Source organism: Papio anubis, chromosome 1 (genome assembly GCF_008728515.1).
Source record: "Papio anubis isolate 15944 chromosome 1, Panubis1.0, whole genome shotgun sequence".
NCBI lineage: Eukaryota > Metazoa > Chordata > Mammalia > Primates > Cercopithecidae > Papio > Papio anubis.
The window spans coordinates 90,439,905-90,458,133 of NC_044976.1; the positions used below are offsets into that span (position 1 = coordinate 90,439,905).

At 44.7% G+C, this 18,229-nt stretch overlaps 1 protein-coding gene across 4 annotated transcripts in view; it reads right to left on the reverse strand.

The window, feature by feature from the left end:
* Nucleotides 1–18,229, reverse strand: part of TGFBR3 (transforming growth factor beta receptor 3) — a 205,985-nt gene that overhangs the window by 110,713 nt on the left and 77,043 nt on the right. For all 4 annotated transcript variants that reach the window (XM_009212810.3, XM_003892184.4, XM_009212807.4 and 1 more), the window contains one exon: nucleotides 5,907–6,091. In XM_009212810.3, the coding sequence (XP_009211074.1) occupies nucleotides 5,907–6,091 (185 nt within the window). The remainder of the gene's footprint in view (nucleotides 1–5,906; nucleotides 6,092–18,229) is intronic.

Consider the following 18,229-nt stretch of genomic DNA (forward strand, 5'->3'; position numbering starts at 1 on the left):
GAGCACAATGGCTCCTGAGCTCAGCCCTGCATTTTATAATTACTGACATGTGGTGTGATAATCCTAAACCATGAAAGGGAAAAAAGGGACACTGCCACACACAGGCCAACTTGATACTGCCCCAAAACTGCAAGGAAGGGAATCAAAAAGGACTCTAAGCACTGGAAAGAGTTATTACCAACCTATGCACAGAACCCAAACCCTCACTAACAGACCTACTTGCTGGCTGTCTAACAAAGCAGACTAGCAGGTTCTGTAGCCCAGAACCAAGTAAGAGCTAATAGGAAAAGGACGACTGTCTGGAGTACGGGAAAAGCTTTGCAGCTTGCACTGTAGAATCCAACAGACACAACTCGGGGGCTGGCCCCGCAACTCACCATCTGGTTGAATAACCTCCCTAAGCCCAAGCATTCTCTTCTGCAAAAACAGTGACCATGACCACCAAGCCTCTGTTCCAGGCTGACAAGAAGACTGGCAGAACCAAACAAGTGCCTGGCAGGTGGCTGGCCCGCAGGAGACACGCAGTCTCCACCACTATGGCTGCTAGTATTGTCATTTGGGGGATGTGAGAGCTGTTAAGAGGCAAGTTGAGCAGTTAGCACTTGACAGTGTTTACTTCCTTCTTTTTCTCCCCACTGTGGTCTTTCCTGCCCTCAAAAAGAACCAAAAACAGGACAGCTTTATGCCAATCCTCAGAGAAGGTACAAAGTAAAAGTGATTTGGAGCCACATGTGTGATTAACCACACATCCCACTTGGCTTGCCTGCCAAAAAGTCTGGAGCCAAATTTCAAACACAATCATACCAACCACATTAACCCATATGGCTCACAAACTGCACTCTCCTCTTTCCCTTGGTCCTCATTCTGTATTTCTGCTTACATTGTTGGTATGCCTGTTGCTGGAAGCTCATCCCAAATCCTCTTTTGGAATGAGGCAGAGAAGCTCATAGGGTTCTGAGCTTTTTGACGGGTGAAGTTATTAAACCTGGCCCCTTTCCCGTGGTAATGGAGCCTCCCGATCCCCACTCCACCCCTACAGCCAGGCACTGGCACGCCCATTGCTCCTTAATGTCAAAACAAATACATAAATTTAAATGTCCATATCTTTTCTACACATATGTAATGGCTAACTAGGGACTTATCCTCAGCAGCTTTTCATAATAAGCAAGCAATTAGATAGGTCGGAAATAGAAAAGACACACCACCACATAAAAGCAGGTCACAAGTAAAAATTAGATGATAGGAAACAAAATTGTTGCCATTCCAGCAACTAATGAAAGTATGTTACTGTAAACAAGCCTCTGATGGTGCTGTAACCCTTCTCAGGAATCAGGAAACGCCCTGAGCAATTAAACTCGGGATTCTGACAGAAGGGGGAGGCTGCATTTTACCTCAAAGTCAGAGGGTACTAGGAGCCGGTTTTCATGGGGATGGAAACCATGACACCAGTCCTCACTTGCTCTAAAAGATAAATCTGATCTCTCAGCATTGTTTACGCTCTTCTGCTGTCCTCTGTTGCCAGAAAGTCGTTTTCCAGTTTCCTGTTCGCTTCCAAGGCTGTTGTTTCCGAAACCAATGATTACAAATGAGAGGTGTGTTCTCAGATGAAAAATACAATAGGTCTACTCTGACCCGAGGAGAACCCAGCAGGGAGGCCAATGACAAAACAGTGCTTTGGTACTGAGGGCTTGTTATGTACTGTTGTAACAAGTGTGTTTCTGATACAAATTCTCTGCTGGCCTATAAAACTGTTCATCCAACTTAAACGTAACTGTCTCCCTGAATCTTGTCAACCTGCTGCAGTCAGCACTCTCAGGTGTAGGCTCTGTCCCCTCCTCTACACAGGAAAATTAAAAATCTCTCCCCAGCTGAAGAACCTGGGAGGTAGGAATTTATTAACAGTAAAATATGAGAGATGGGGTGATTTATAATAGATCTTGCTACTGATCCGGAACCAGCAACAAGCTAAGGGGAAACGGGGCTGATTTAGTAATTCCCTCACATTTAAGGATGACATCATGAAAACCAACTACAGCAGTCTTCAGAGTCATAGTCAATTATGGCTTGGAGCCAGCACGGTCATTGTTTTGCTAATTTGTAAGTAACAGCACTTACCATTTCATTTTGAAAAACATTTGCCTTTAATATTTGGTAGAGGCCAGGCATGGTGGCTCACACCTGTAATCCCAGCACTTTGGGAGGCCGAGGCGGACAGATCACTTGAGGAGTTTGAGAGCAGACTGGCCAACACGATGAAACTTAATCTCTACTAAAAATATAAAAAATTAGCCAGGCACGGTGGCACATGCCTGTAATCCCAGCTACTCAGGTGGCTGAGGCATGAGAATTGCTTGAACCCAGGAGGCAGAGGTTGCAGTGAGCCGAAATCACACAACTGCACTCCAGCCTGGGTGACACAGCGAGACTCTGTCTCAAAAAAAAAAAAAAAAAATTGATAGAGACTGCACAAAGGCTGCCTCTGCCCTCCTACTATTAGCCTCAAAACAGATCAGCTGTTATTTTTAGCATAGACTATATCATGGCACATCTACAAAACCAAGTTATCCAATGAAAATAACAAAAAGCATTAGGTGAGTTTAAGTTGAAGGAGTAAGCAATCTTGATAAAGTGAATTGAGCCAAGGTAAACTTTATAGACTAATTAGCATGTCAGCAGGTCAAATGGTTTTCTTAAATAGTTTTATTGAGATACAATTCCCATACCATAAAATTCACCCACTTAAATTACAATTCAACAGGTTTTAGTATATTCACAGAGTTGTGCAACCATTAAAATTTTAGAACATTTTTGTCATCTTCTCCACTTCTGTTCTTTTTTTTTTGAGATGGAATCTTGCTTTGTTGCCCAGGCTGGAGTGCAGCAGCACAATCTTGGCTCACTGCAACCTCCACCTCCTGGGTTCAAGTCATATTCCTGCCTCAGACTCCCAAGTAGCTAGGACTACAGGCACTCACCACCATGCCAGCTAATTTTTGCATTTTTAGTAGAGAAGGGGTTTCACCATGTTGGCTAGGCTAGTCTCAAACTCCTGACCTCAGGTGATCCACCTGCCTTGGCCTCCCAAAGTGCTGGGATTACAGGCGTGAGCCACCTTGCCCGGCCTCCACTATTTTAAAAAAACCTGTACCCATTAGCAGTCAACCTCCATTTCCTTCTTTCCCCTCTAGCCCTAAGCAATGACTAATTTACTTTGTCTCTATAAATTTCTGTATTCTGAACATTTCACATACAAGGAATCATATGATATGTGGTCTTTATGTCTGTCTTCTTTCATTTAGCGGATTTTCAAGGTTCATCCACGCTGTAGCACATATCAGTATGCCATCCTTTTTATTGCTCAATAACATTCCATTGTATGGATATACCACATTTTATTTACCCATTCATCAGAAAATGAACATTTGGGTTTTTCCACTTTGGGACTAATGCTGCCACGAACAGTCACAGACAAGTCTTCGTGTAGACATGTGTTTTCATTTCTCTAGGGTATATACCTAAGAGTGGAATTGCTGGGTCATGTGGTTCAAATGATTTTTAAAAACTGTTTGCACAGCTGTGGTAATGTTCTCCACAGTCATATGTCGAGAGAGTGAGCGATATTTAATCCTTATCCACACCCATCTTACCATCCACAGTCTTTCATTCTTTCGTCATACTGACCCTCATTCTGATGACATTCTCTACGCTCACTTTGTATATGCAAACTACTCTGAGGTCTGCCATATGTGAGCAAGGCAGAGCCAGATGGAATCTCCAAAAATCGGTTATCCCAAGATCTTGTGTTCAAACAGTATCGAACTACAACCATCTAATTCTTAAAGGTCTCTCTGTTGTCTACTCTCAAAAACATCTTCAAATCACTGGCCCCAAATCATACAGACACTATACAAATATTGAAGGAGAATAATGTTCAGGTTTTTAAACAAGTTTGAGACTACCCTTTGTAGGCCCTCTTTCTTTTCTTCCTCACTGAACACACTGTCTCCCTGAGGCCAGCTAATGTTATGTATCCTCAGTACTGCCAGGTCCTAAAATGAATCCCATTTTGAATAACATAGTAACCAGGTGCAGGAGGGCTCTGCTGTCACTCCTTGAGGTATTTTTCTTTTGTTTCAGTAGTCTTATTCGAATTTGTTTTCAGAGTCAACAACAGTACTGCACAATTTAACATCAAGAATTTTCTGCTGTTGCTACTTCTGTAACAGCTTGCACTTTCTTTTCCCTCTGAGTTCCTCTGAGAGAAGCATATATAAAATGAGTAATTATCGCTGCTAAAGAATTGCTGGAGTCAGCAATGCTTCATAGGAGCTGCATTTCCTCCTCTCCTCCTTTCCCTCTCACCACAAACTCTCCCCCATCAGTTCAGAATTAAAGACACATTACTGGGATAAAGAAATCTGACCTGAAATATGAGTTGCAGCAACAATGGCAAGCAACCAAGAGTATTAACAATAATTTCCAATGCTGCTGGAAAGGTTAGATGATCTGTCTTTGAAATGAGCCAACTCTGCACACTTTCATGAGATTAAAATCAGCTTGCTTTTCCTTCTTAACATCTCGTGCTTCTCCTCTTCCTACCACCCCAAAAAGATGGGGTGACTGAGGCACATAAACAAGTGGCTCTGGAAATTAACTTGCTTGACCAGAAGGAAGCTCAAAGATAAATTCCATTCTGCATTACTTTTCCTATACTTCACTATGATCGGATTTTTTTGTGGTTTCTTTCTCCCTGGAGAGAGAATACCTGAGTGATAACATTTCTGACACACAGAAGCTTAAAAACAGAAGGGAAAGCACTCTGTGTTATCTTGTTGGGAAATCTGTCCTCTTAAATGATGACCATTCACTCACAATCTAGGCCACTTTTGAGCCACAGGAAAGAGGAGGCCATTTCTCTCTGAAGATGATGACCTTGCGCAAATAAGTTTTCTGCACCTGTTTTGTCACCTGTAAAATGAGCATAATTGTAGGATTCATGGAGTTAGCGTATGAGTGCTTCGAACAGTGCTGGGCAGAGTAAATGCTGAGTAACTATGAGCGTATATGTTTATCATCACCATCTCCACTAATGTCACCGCCACCTTTGGGAAGCTGCCTAGATAGTGATAAGGAGCTATGCTCAGGGATTTTCAGGCAAGTACAAAGTACTGTCATCTTTATTCCAGAGTGTTCCCATTTCCCCTCATTCATCCTGCAGAAGCAATAAGCTCATATGACAAAGTAAAGAAAGAAGAAAGAGAGGACACAGGAGGAAATGGGAAAGACATTTCACAACAACAGAGAAATGGTACCTTATTTGGCTTCTCACAATCATGTTTAAAAGATGAAATTATTATTATTTTTTGAAACAAGATCCCGCTCTATCTCCCAGGCTGGAGTGCAGTGGCAATCATGGCTCACTCCAGCCTCGATCTCCCAGGCTCAAGCAATCCTCTTGCCTCAGCCTCCCAAGTAGCTGGGACTACAGGTGCTCACCACCACATCCTGCTAATTTTCTTTTTAATTTTATTTTTAGTAGAGATAAGGTCTTGCTATGTTTCCCAGGCTGGTCTTGAACTCTTGAGCTCATGTGATCTTCCCACCTTGGCCTCTCAAAGTGCTGGGATTACAGGTGTGCACACCACCATGCCTGGCCTAAAAGCTGAAATTCTTATGAACGTTTTTTTCCAATATGGAGGGCCAGGAAAGGGGGAGAGCCAACCAATCTCTAGACAGAGAAATCCTAAAGTTGCCCAATCCAGAGAGCAGTTGGCATTTTAAATCTGCTCTCTTATGTTTATACACGAGCTTCTTTGTTGAATCCCAGAAGAGAAAAGGACTTCTGTCCAGAAAATCGTCTCTGCAGACTCGGTGGCAGTGGGCTGACAGCTGACACCTGCACCTACCTCTCTCTGCAGTTGGCCAGGCCCCTGGTCCGCGGTGCGGAGATTCAGGACATGCACCTCCTGCGGCAGCCCAGTCGTGCCTCTGCTGGCACAGCCTGACAAAACGGTGAAGCTCTCCATCAAGGCCTGGACAGGATGGGAGGCACTGACAGGTGACAATTCACACAGTGCACCAGGCTCTGGACCTGCCAAGGGAATCACAAACACAAGCCACTCAGAAACAGCAATTAATTCTGCCTCAAACGGGCAAGGGTGATCAAGCCACTGCCAACCCACCAGGGATGCCTTTCCAGGTAAACTGCTCCAAGACTAAGTGGCCAAAAAGCTAGCCTATCTTCTAAAATCCCAATCTCTTACATTTCTTTTGGATAATTTGGTGTGTATTTGATTTTTTAAATTCCCTTTTGGACTCACAAGTCATGAATGCATTCCTCTGGGTAGAGGACACTTTCCATTTAACATTTGTGTGCAATTCCTTCTTCCCTCTTGGTAGAAAATCAGAGATAAATAAAATAAATTGCTTAAAGTCCCAAAAATACTATACATAAATAATATTAAATACCTAAAATTGCACTTAACAAAAGTAAAGATACAGATCCTATCTTTTCAGAGCTTCCCTTTATTAGGGAAAGCAAAACAAACTTAAGAACAATACAGAGCAAGATGTAACATGTAGAGGCGATCAGGGCCAGAGCTGTACAGCAAAATTTTGGCCAGAGGTCAGAAAAATCCTCCCAAAAGAAGTAGAATCTGAGCAGAGCCTCAGATAGAAAAAGTAGAACCCTGGTCATATTTGGTTCCTGCTTCTTCATTCCCTCTTCCTCTAATCAATCAAGCCTTAAATCCTAAATCCATTCACTCCTCTCCGTCTCTACTTCTTTACTGACCCTAGACAATTACAAACCTTCCTGAACAGAGTCTGAGGACTCAAGCTCTGCATGCCACCTTCCACACAGGCACTGTCCACCTAACCTAGAGGCACTCAATGTTACGGGTGTTCCCAAAACAAATGCCTGCTGCTGGCATCTCTGTGGGCAGTTCCTGTCCCTTCAGAACAGCTTCCCTACTGAATAAAGCCTAAGCTCCATCACAGAGCACAGGAGGCATTTCTTGATCTAGCCCCTTCCTATGTCTCACCCCTCCCCAGTCCACATCAACTTACTTAAAGGTCTCCAGACACACCAGGATGTTTCCCAACTCCATGTCCTCATTCAAGCCTGCTTCCTTTACCCAAATTCCTCTTCCACTCTCACTCTGCTCCCACAACAAACGCCCCAAGCTGAGGAAGGCTCTCTTTCTCTGTCCTCCCGCAATTTATCTGCCTGTCTCCACTACTGCATTTACATGATAGCCACTGGGGTACACATCCATCTGTACTGGTCAAATGTGACCTCTCTGAGGGCTGTGCATGCTCATCTTTGTATCCTCAGCATTCATCTGCAGTGCCTGGCATATATGAGATGCTCAGAAAATGTTTGTTAAATGAATAAATGAATCATTGAGCTTTGAAAAAAATGCCCCTTCTCAGATCAGTGAGTAGGGCACCATTCCAGGGACTTGGATTTGGCTGTAGGGAATATGGGAAATAGGCTGCTACAGCCCTGAAATCACTGCAGCCTCCTTTCACATTGGCTGGATTGATAGACACACACCCAGGGGAAGAAGGAACTAGATGCTTACTCCTCACACACTTCTGTGAACTTGGTGCTATTGTCTCCATTCAATCACCCAAGAAACTGGGCTGAAACATACAATGCCCACTACACCACAACCTCCCAGATGGAACCCAGGTGAAAGGCCTGAATGTACTCCAGTTTGTTCTTCCTGACTTCTAAATAATAAAGGTACTCTCCAGGGTTGCAAACATAGTTCAGAACCAGCCAGTATGCACCCAGAAGCAGACACCCTGCCTGGTGGGCCAAGTCTATTTCAGGACTCACAGAAATTATCTAGGCTGATAATAGCTATCTGGTCTGAAATGAAGTATGTGCCTTCTCAAATAGTCACTGCCACTCTCTGTACAGCTGGACTGTGGCCAGCTGCTTTCTGAGAAAGCATAAGGTGGTGAAGGAAGATGTTCCGAGAGCAGTAACAGGAGGTACTGACTGTACATTCCCTGGAACCTCTGGCGGGGTGCAGGGAAACCGTATGGGCAGGCACTCCCCCTGCTGCCCTCATCCTGCCCTCCTGGCCTCTCTGGCTTTCCCAGCTGCAGTGGGATGTCTGGTACACTTCACACCCAGAGTTTCAAGAAATTATCCTATTCCTACTCAATTCTGGGGACACTCACTGGCTACAGCTACCCACACTGGGAAACCCTTCTGAACTGGTTGCAGAGCCTCCTGCCACGAATTTACAATTATCACAAATTAAGCACAAATAAAATGCCTTTCAGTTCCATTCTCGTATGTGTGCAAAGCTCTGAACAGGCTGAAAACACATCTGCAAAAAGACCTGCAATCTATTTGATCTGCCCTCCTCCTCATGATGCCACCATCACCCATTGAGATCTCCTTAAATCACCACACTGCTCACCTCCACACTGGGGCAGGGACGAAAACTCAATGGAAACAAATCAAATAATAAGGTATTCCCAAAGAGAGAGGGAATCGGTGCTGGGAAGCCTTCAGTGCTGAGTATGTGCGCTTCTGGCCTTAGAGTCTACAGTCTCTGTTTTGCCAGAGTCCAGAACAGAGCAAACACCCTCTTTAAGGGCTGGAGCTCTAGCCATGGGTTATATGAGTCAGTCCAAGGTCAAAGAAAAGAGAAAGCAACGCATGGGGCACACCCTGATCAAATGCCAGGACAGCAACTCTCTACAGAGACCCACAGGAGGCCAGGCGCAATGGCTCACGCCTATAACACCAACAATTAGGAAGGCCAAGGCAGGCGTTATCGCTTGAGCCCAGGAGTTCAAAACCAAACTGGGCAATATGATGAAACCCCGTCTCTACAAAAAGAAAAAATATATATATATATACACACACACACATATATATACACACACACACACACGCGTATATATACAAATATGCAGATATAGATATAGACACAGACATTAGCAGTTGTGGTGGTGCACACATGTAGCCCCAGCTACTCAGGATGCTAAGGTGGGAGAATAACCTAAGCTCAGGGAAGTCCAGGCTGCAGTGAGCCAAGCCGTGATCACACTACTGTACTCCAGCCTGGGTGACAGAGGGAGACCCTGTCTCAGAAAATAAAAATAAAAACGCAGAGCCCTACTTGGCTCGATGTTTAAATACACTCAATAGTGTGTTCCTGACCATCTGACACAATAGCATAGTAGTTGGTTTTCGAAGTTCCTCATAGAATTTTTTTCCCTCCAAGATTGAAAAAGAAAAAAAGCTACAACATATGCTCAAACTATCCTTACACCAAAAAAAGACAAAAAGAAAAAAAAAAATCAGGAATTATCTACCACAATCCCAAGGGGCATATAAGAAATGGTATCTTTAACAGTTCAGCATACAACGTAATAAGAGATACTGCTCAGCCCTGTGCGGTGGCTCATGTCGGTAACCCCAGCACTTTGGGAGGCCAAAGCAGGTGGATCACCTAAGGTCAGAAGTTCAAGACCAGCCTAGCCAACATGGTAAACCCTGTGTCTACTAAAAATACAAAAATTAGCTGGGCTTGGTGGCGTGTGCCTATAATCCTAGCTACTCAGGAGGCTGAGGCAGGAGAATCGCTTGAACGCGGGAGGTGGAGGTTGCAGTGAGCCAAGATTGTGCCATTGCACTCCAGCCTGGGTGACAAGAGCTAAACTATATATCAAAAAATATATATAGAGAGAGAGAAAGAGACAGACTGTTCCCATTTATTAAGTACCCACTATGCAATGCTAGGTGCTGCACATCCTTCTGACACATCACAAGGAAGCAGCACTAACCCCATTTTAAAGAAAGCAAAGTAAGCTCAATGTGCTTAAGTAACTGTTTCAAGGTTTCCCCAGTCACCCAAAGCCCCAGACTTGGCCCTCCTTGGCTCTCTCTCTCAGAAGGCAGGGTACTGAAGTGCCCGGCCTTGCAGTAATCAGGGCAAGAGAGATGATGGTGTCTGTGGAGATGGAGAGAAGGGGACAGAGTTGAGCGGCCAGAAGAGAATCCACTAGGTGAGGAGAGGGAAGGGGTGACCACCCATTGTACAGTGAACATCCAGCCCAAGGCCTGGGCTACTGTGCCAACACTTTCTGTGAAAATAAAAAAGTGGTCATAGATTTAGGGGTGAGATCTACCGTTTTGTAACTTACTTTGAAATACCTCCCAAAAAATAAGATGGAGAGATATTTGATAAAGCTTCTATTGCAAAATGCTAATTGTGGAATCTAAATGTTCCCTGTACAATGGTTTCAACATCTACACATGTTGAAATTTTTCATTAAAGAAAAGTTGGGAGAGAGGGGCAATGCTTATAAAAAAAATTAAGCCCAGAAATGCCTTAAGAAAGGTTCCTCAAAAAGTATGCCAGCATCATACTGCTGCTGAGAGAGCAAATTGGTATAATATTTCAGTGGTATCCAAGGCCCGACAAAAGGTACATATCCTTTGACCCAGCAACTTCTCGCTAGGATTTTATCCTGAAAAACATAACTGGATAAGTTTGCAAAGGATACAGAATGCACAAGTGAAAAAAATTAAGACTTAAGGGAGGGGACAAAAAGTCCCTGTGAAAATGTCCAGGCTAGAGGATATAGGTTAAACTCTAAGTATGGTGTAGAATAGTCGTCTCCTAAGAGAACAGACGCAGTGTAGGAGTCAGGAGAGAGGGTTTCCTTTGGGGAAAAAGAAAGCCTCTCTGGCCAAGAAAGGAAAGGAAAGAGGCAGTGTGATTGTATGAAGTTTTCCTTTGAATATCTTGGAGAGATGCTCTTCTGCCGCCAGCTGTTCCATCCCCACCTTCCAGGTAAAATGCCTGCCAGGCCCTCCTGGAGTGCACTATCCTTTTTCCATAGATTTTCTCAAACACATCCATGGGTTCAACTCTCATCTCTTTACAGAAACAACTCCAGGCCATCTCAGACTTACTTATTTTTTCCTTTTTTTTTTTTTTTTTTTTTTGAGACAGTCTCGCTTGGTTGTCCAGGCGGGAGGGAGTGCAGTGCCACGATCTCAGCTCACTGCAACCACCACTCCCCAGGTTCAAGTGATTCTCATGCCTCAACCTCTCAGGTAGCTGGGATTACAGGCACCCGCCACCACACCCAGCTAATTTTCGTATTTTTAGTAGAGATGGGGTTTCATCATATTGGCCAGGCTGGTCTCGAACTCCTAACCTCATGTGATCCACCTGCATTGGCCTCTTGAAGTGCTGGGATTACAGGCGTAAGCCACCACACCTGGCCTATACTTCTTTTTCTAAGCTCCAGGCCTGAATATTCAACAGCTCCTTCACCATCTACTTTTGTCTCATGGACACCCAATCTCAACATGCAGAACTCAGGATCTTTACCCCTCGTGCCTGTTGTTCCTCCTTCATTCCCTCCCTAAGTAAATGGCACCAGCCTCCATCTACGTATACCTGGCACCAACCTGGGGGAAGTGCCCCAACATCACCCCTTCCCTCTCCTCACCCAGTGGATTCTCTCCTTGGCCACTCAACTCTGACCCCCCCGCTCCATCTCCATGGGCACCATCATCTCTCGTTCCCTCATTACTGCAAGATGCTCTTAATTCTTACCTCCACCAAAATGTCTTCTACAGAGCAGCCAAATTGATCTGAAAAACTCAAGTCTGATCCTGCTTCTCTCTGCTTTAAAAGACTTATCACTCTATCTCTGCTGTCCAGATGAAGTCCCAAAACCTCAACATGACTTACAAGGCCCTCCAAGATCTGGCCCTGCTTCCTACCATGGCCCCGTCTCTCATTCCCCAGGCACTTGCTCCCTGTGTTTTGGCCATTCTGATGAAGCACAGAAGTGCTCGTTGTCTCCCTATAGCCATCATTCTCCTTTCTCCAAGTGCCAGCTGGTCACACAGCCACCCAGAACGAAGGCCACGTTTCCCAATCTCGCTAGCAGCTGGCAGCTTCCTGTATGAAGTGAAGGTCAGTTCTTCTGCCATTTCCTTCTGACTGCTGGTTGGAACATGGATGTAACGGGCAGCACTAAAGCAAGCCTTTGTGGCCATGAGACAGAAGCAGCATGCTAAGGAGGGCACAGCAACTGAGAAGCCACCTGGGTACTCGATGAACATGGAGCCACGGGATCAGCTCTGAACTGCTTTTTTAAAAATAGGAAACAAATGTAAACTTTTTTCTTATTTAAGCCAATGTTATTTTGGGTTTTCTGATATTTGTAGCTTAACCTACCCTAATTAATGTACTTGCCTTCTTTTATTTCATAAGAAGTGCCAAACTTTGTCCCAAAGGAGCCTCTGAATAGCAAGGTTTCCTCCAGGAACACGTTCCCCGCTGGGTCTGTTCCTTCCCACCACCATGGCATGACAAACTCCTGCTCATTCTACTGATCTCTCAAGGAAGCTCCCCAAACCTCCCTCGCTGTGTTAGATCTATATTTTTTCATACTCTCGTGGTACTCTCCGTTTCTCTCCACAGCACCTGTGATTAGATGTACATAATTATTTGTGCAATTACTGGTTTCACATCTACATGCTCCCAAAGACTGCAAACACGACAAAAGAACAGAACCCAACCATTCTGTGTGCTGCTGCCTGCCTCACCCCGGCACAGTATCTGGCACACAGTAGGCACTCAATTATTGCTGAGAAATGGGAAAGAGCCATGGGGTGATGCATGCTGCATGGGCTTCATGACAATAAGGGACTGTCTGTCTCAGACTTCCTGCTTTCACTCTTTACCTGAGAGCCAAAGCCTCATTCTTATACTAAAAGGGGGAGGACAAAAAAACACCAACCATGAAATGAGGGAGGTGGCATTTCTGGTTGCTAAGAATCAAGTTCCAGTTGGGGCTTCCCCACCTTCAACTGTCACAGAATGCAGGAAACACAAATCTGTTTTTGTCTTCTCTTCCCGAACACTCTTCTGGCCAAGCCCCTCTCTCCAGGTGGCAGAACAATCCTCTATCTCTCCGTTGGCACACCACACCCCCAGCCTCATCCTGCCACTTCTGGGTCAGGCCCTAGCCTTCCTGTCCCCTTCCCTCTGCCACAGCCGGCTCATGAACTTGTCTCCCATCCTTCCCGCTTGGCCTCATAGTGGTTCCTTCCGCAATCTGTCCGCACAATGCCAGGGCCAGCTCCACTCAGGAAGGCTTCCACCTGGGAACAGCATGATCCACCCCACAGGCTCTAGCACACGTGCCTGAGTTAACACGGTGGCTCAGATTCTCACTTGACCACCATGGGGCCCGATACAGCACCTCCCGGCCACAAAGGCTTAGAAACCAGGAAAACATGCTCCGAAACCCCATCTGACTCATCTGCTCACTTTTGTGGTGACCTGTGAGCTCTGGAGCTGCTACTGTCGGCCCTCACCGGCAGCCTCAAAAGGCTGGGAGTGTCTCCTGTGGCCACGGCTGAAAACCCACATCCCGTCTTCCCTACCAATCTCTTCCCTGCAGTCAAGAGCCGAGTGAGCAACACGCTCTGATGATGCTCCTTATCAGCACAGCGAAAGCTGTTACCACGTAAGGATCAACCAGGGCGTGGACGATGAGGAAAAAACAGGCCTGAAAGCAACGATGCTCATAAGCACACACGTCTGCTCACTTCACACCATACTTTATCATGAAAAGGCATGTTGCAGATACTTCATCTGAAGCCTCACAGAAACTCTGTAACCCACTATAAGTAAACTGTTGTTAGCCACACAGAGGTAGGATGTGTATTTCAGAAAAGTGCTTCCTGGCAGTAATGTACATATGGATTCACCTCCAGAGACAATCCTCACTGGTGCCTCCCAATCTGGATATTTCAGTTCATTGTGGGCATCTGGTATGTGCCGAGTCCAGGACTCCTTAAGGGTAACTCCCAAAGAAATCTAACTTTTCCTCATACTCAAAGTGTGAGCTGAATTTAATCCTCCTCTGCTGGCTTACTCAAGAAATCTGATATCCTCAAAATCTTGCCGGGTGTTGTGTCTTGTTTGAACTGAAGTCAGGCTCTGCTCTTCTGTTTGGTACACTCTCCTCAGCCACCAGCACAGAGGCACAGCCCCCTTCACCCACAAGATGCTACTTCTACTGACAAAAACATTTACTGACCTGAAGACAGCACAAATTCAAACCAACTCTGCGGTGAGAAACTTCCTAGGTGGCCCAGACCACGGCCACACTGCCAAGGCCACTGCCAAACCAGCCTCCTTCACAAAGCAGGCCCTCACTGCTCGGCTACTCAGCAGCTGGGCCACCTGAGGCCACACTGCAAAGCACGTGGTAGCTCCCTGGGCCGCCGCCTTGTGTGAAAAGCTGGGGGTTAACTCTTCATATGTATGGTTACCACACCACTAGGGGCCACACATCTTGTACATGTTTCTGATCCTCACAATGCCACTGTGAAGACAGTGTTAATGCTGTCATTTTAGAGTGATGGGAAACTGGAGCTCAAGAGAGGCTAAGAAACACATCGGCAGGAAGGGGCAGTGGGGGATCTGAACCTGGGTCTCTGAGACTCCAGCTCCAGGCTCTTCCCCTGGCAGAGCGCCACCTGCCTCTGCCTTGCACTTTCCAGTTCCTCTCCTCAGTACTGGGTGAACAGAAGTATAGACCAAATGTAAACATTCATTCATGTCTACTAAAATAAAATAAACTGCTTGGTTCACACTTATCACCTTTGGTTGACTTAAAAGACTTCATAAACTTAATGAAACTACTTTCTCATTTTACCAAATGCCCTCCTCCGTCCTTTTCACTAATGCTTGCTTATCTGGACACATGGGAAACGTTCCTAAGATCTCGCTATAACATCAATGTCTAAATTCCCAGTTTCACTTAAAGAAAAAAATCAAACGGACTCACCCTTTCATTATGTCCTTTAGCTGCAACACAGCATTCCAATCTCAGTTACAGAACCCCCACATCCCTGCTGGCGGTAGGCCAGCTCCAAAACTTGACAGAATGCAGACAAAGCATTTGGGAACAGATGCATTTGAGGCACACACTTTAAATTTAATCTGTGCCAAAAGAAATTACTAATATCACAACTCATGCAACATGGACAAAAATACTGGCGGAGGGGGGTAATGTTTTGGAGAAGACACAGTAAGTAATTTTCACATTTAATAAATGTGATCCTCGAGCATTCCAAACACCAATGCATACCAAGTTGACACAAACATCTGGTACCTATTCCACATAATTTTCAGCACTCTGATTCCCCATATCACCCAGGGTACTAATGAGGAGCGTGTGTTCAGCTGTAATAAAAGTGGTAAAGATGCAGAGGGAATTAAGGGGTAACATTATAGCCTGGGACCAAGACATCGCAGTGGAGAGATTTTATTCTAACGACACCATTGGCTAATAAGGATTTTGTTATTGTCCCACAGGGAATTCTGAAATGCTGTCAGCTGCAAAGAGGGACAAACTCCCACAGACTGTGGGACTGGGTACTACAGGATCTATTCTGCCCTTGGGCTAAAAATCCTTTCTACCCTCATGGGATGCAAGAATCTGTAAGAAAGGGCACCCAGGATGATTTCTCAGCCAATAGCACCGCCTCACTTTAATCGAGCTTCATGAGAAGGAATGTTACCAAAACCAGGATATGATACAAAAACAAAGCTCCAGGAAAAAAACACCTGTAAGGCCCTGAGCTCACAAACACGCCTGGCGTGTACATAACATATGCTCATGTTTGTACCATCTCAAATTACAATTCACTGGAACTACAGCCCCTTGGGGATGGAGCGGTGGAATGTACCACCATTAAACTCCAAAGAGGACCCTTCTACCACAGCTCCCACCTGGGGTTTTCAACAATAAAACCTGGCTTCAGGCTGAAGCTTATCCCTAGTAGGAAAAAGGTAGACAAGTACTAAAACTTGTAATTTGGATTTCTCAGGGGGAAAAAAACTAGACTTTTCTACAGCACAACTCGTAGGCATATCTTATCTTGGTTTCTTTCACCCTCCAAGCAAAATCTACATCCAGACCTTCCTCCTAACAAACTAACCCTCTTCCAAGAAGTCAACCACCAACTTGTTGGGCCAAAAGCCAGTGCATATTTGTGTATTGTTGTGTTGAAATCATGGCACAACCATGTTGGAGAATTTCCTGTGTTCAATTGTGTTTTCAAAGTTCAAAAGGAAACAAAGGGTACAGGTTCTTCAGGAATCCAATTTCTCAAAGTGTTGGGAAGTGCCAAGCTATAAAAGACTCGTACTCTTCCATCTAAGCAAGATACCATTATACAACCTGGACGTGCCAACAGAAGGGGATTTCTGCAGCCTTGTGAGGAAGTGGTGCTGTTATGCTTTATGGTTTTTATGACCTGAAGTGAAGCAGGGGCATCTCAGAAGTCACCACTGGACGCAGCAAGAAGCACCGAAAAATAGTGAACCAGGAGATACGGGAGCTGGGTTTTCAGCATTCCATGATCTCTTATTCAATGACAGGCTTGACTTACAGATCAAATGAGGCACTATATATGAAAATGCTTTACAAACTTCAAACACTATTAGAGACATAAAGTCCCTTGAGGGGAAGAGAAATAAATGAATGAGAACATTTTCTCCAATCAAAAACTGTTTTCTTTAAAAACTTTTAGAATGATTAATAAAATATCTAAGATAAGATGTTCTTATACTACTCCCTAGCATTACTCTCCAGAAATTATTTCTATGAATTGCACTGGAAAGACTTAAAACTACAGCTGGGCATGTACTCCCTGTAATCATGCCTGTAATGCCAGCACTACGGGAGGCCAAAGCAGGAGGATTGCTTGAAGCCAGGAGTTCAAGACCAGCCTGGGCAAAATAACCAGATCCCCATTTCTTTTTTTAAAAATGTTTTAATTAAATTAAACTATGCACAGTACTAGAGTAAAAATTCCTGTTCTCTTAGCACATTCTGGAAGTACAACTCCCAAAGGCAAGAATAGTCCATGTTTCTGCCTCCAGGGAATTCCAGCAATCCGTAAAGACAGTCATTTGGCACCATCTTGGCCAACAGTCCTTCTGACTTACTTTGTTGGGTATTTTGTTTTGTTTTGTTTTGTTTTTGGAGACACAGTCTCACTCTGTCGCCCAGGCTGGAGTGCAGTGGCACAATCTCAGCTCACTGCAAACGCCGCCTCCTGGGTTCGAGTGATTCTCCTCCCTCAGCCTCCCAAGTAGCTGAAATTACAGGTGTGTACCACGACACCCAGCTAATTTTTGTATTTTTAGTAGAGACAGGGTTTCACCATGTTGGCCAGGCTGGTCTCAAACTCCTGGCCTCAGGTGATTTACCTGCCTCTGCCTCGGCCTCCCAGAGCGCTGGAAGTGAGTCACCACACCAAGCCCTGATTTACTTTTGACCTATAATATGGTGCACCGGTCCCTATTCTTCTGACAAAAAGGAAGCTTAGACACTGGCTACAGCATTCATTTTTGAGGGGTAAGAATTTATGGGATGTGACTGCCTAATTGGCTCAGCACAGAGACCAAGAACAAATCTGAAGATTTGAAGGATGGGAGAAAATAGGATCTTTTTTCTCCTACCCTATGAATTTGGCAGATACAAAATAACTGAAGGATAGTACACCTCTTTATTAAAATGCAAATACTTTATCAACTTAGATTCAAAATATTAAACTAAACTTTATAACAAAAAAAATTACAACTTAATTCCTACTAATGCAATATCTGATAGCAAAGTAAGACTCGCAGAGCTACAAAGCTACTCCTCATTAACCCTGAGGGATGGCATTACCAAATCTGTTCATCTCTCAGACCTTGATTTGTACCTAAGATGATCACTAATTTTCTCTTTACCTCTGGCAAACTGGTGTCTAGCAAGAAAGAAAAAGATGGGAGAAAGAGAGGTAAGAATGTGTGCAAAAGTATGGCGGAGTAACATGCATTGCATGTGGCATGCTCCGGGACTGGTGAGCGTTCTGTTAGGGCTGTGGCCACGGTCTGGGGTGCAGTGTCTGAAGCAGAGAGAAGCAGCAAGATGAGAAACTGTAAGAGGGTCAGGAAGGGCAGAAGGGGGAAACCACAACTGCTGGGGAGTTGAATCATCGCCTATAACCACTGGTCCTGATTGCAGATAGGAGACCATAGATTAAAAAGGGAAAATCTGCAAACTTTTGGTTTGGCTGTGCAAAATATTATTAATTACAGCCATGTGTACATACTGGGCCATGAACTAAAACACATTTACTTTAAGGAGTTTATACATCATC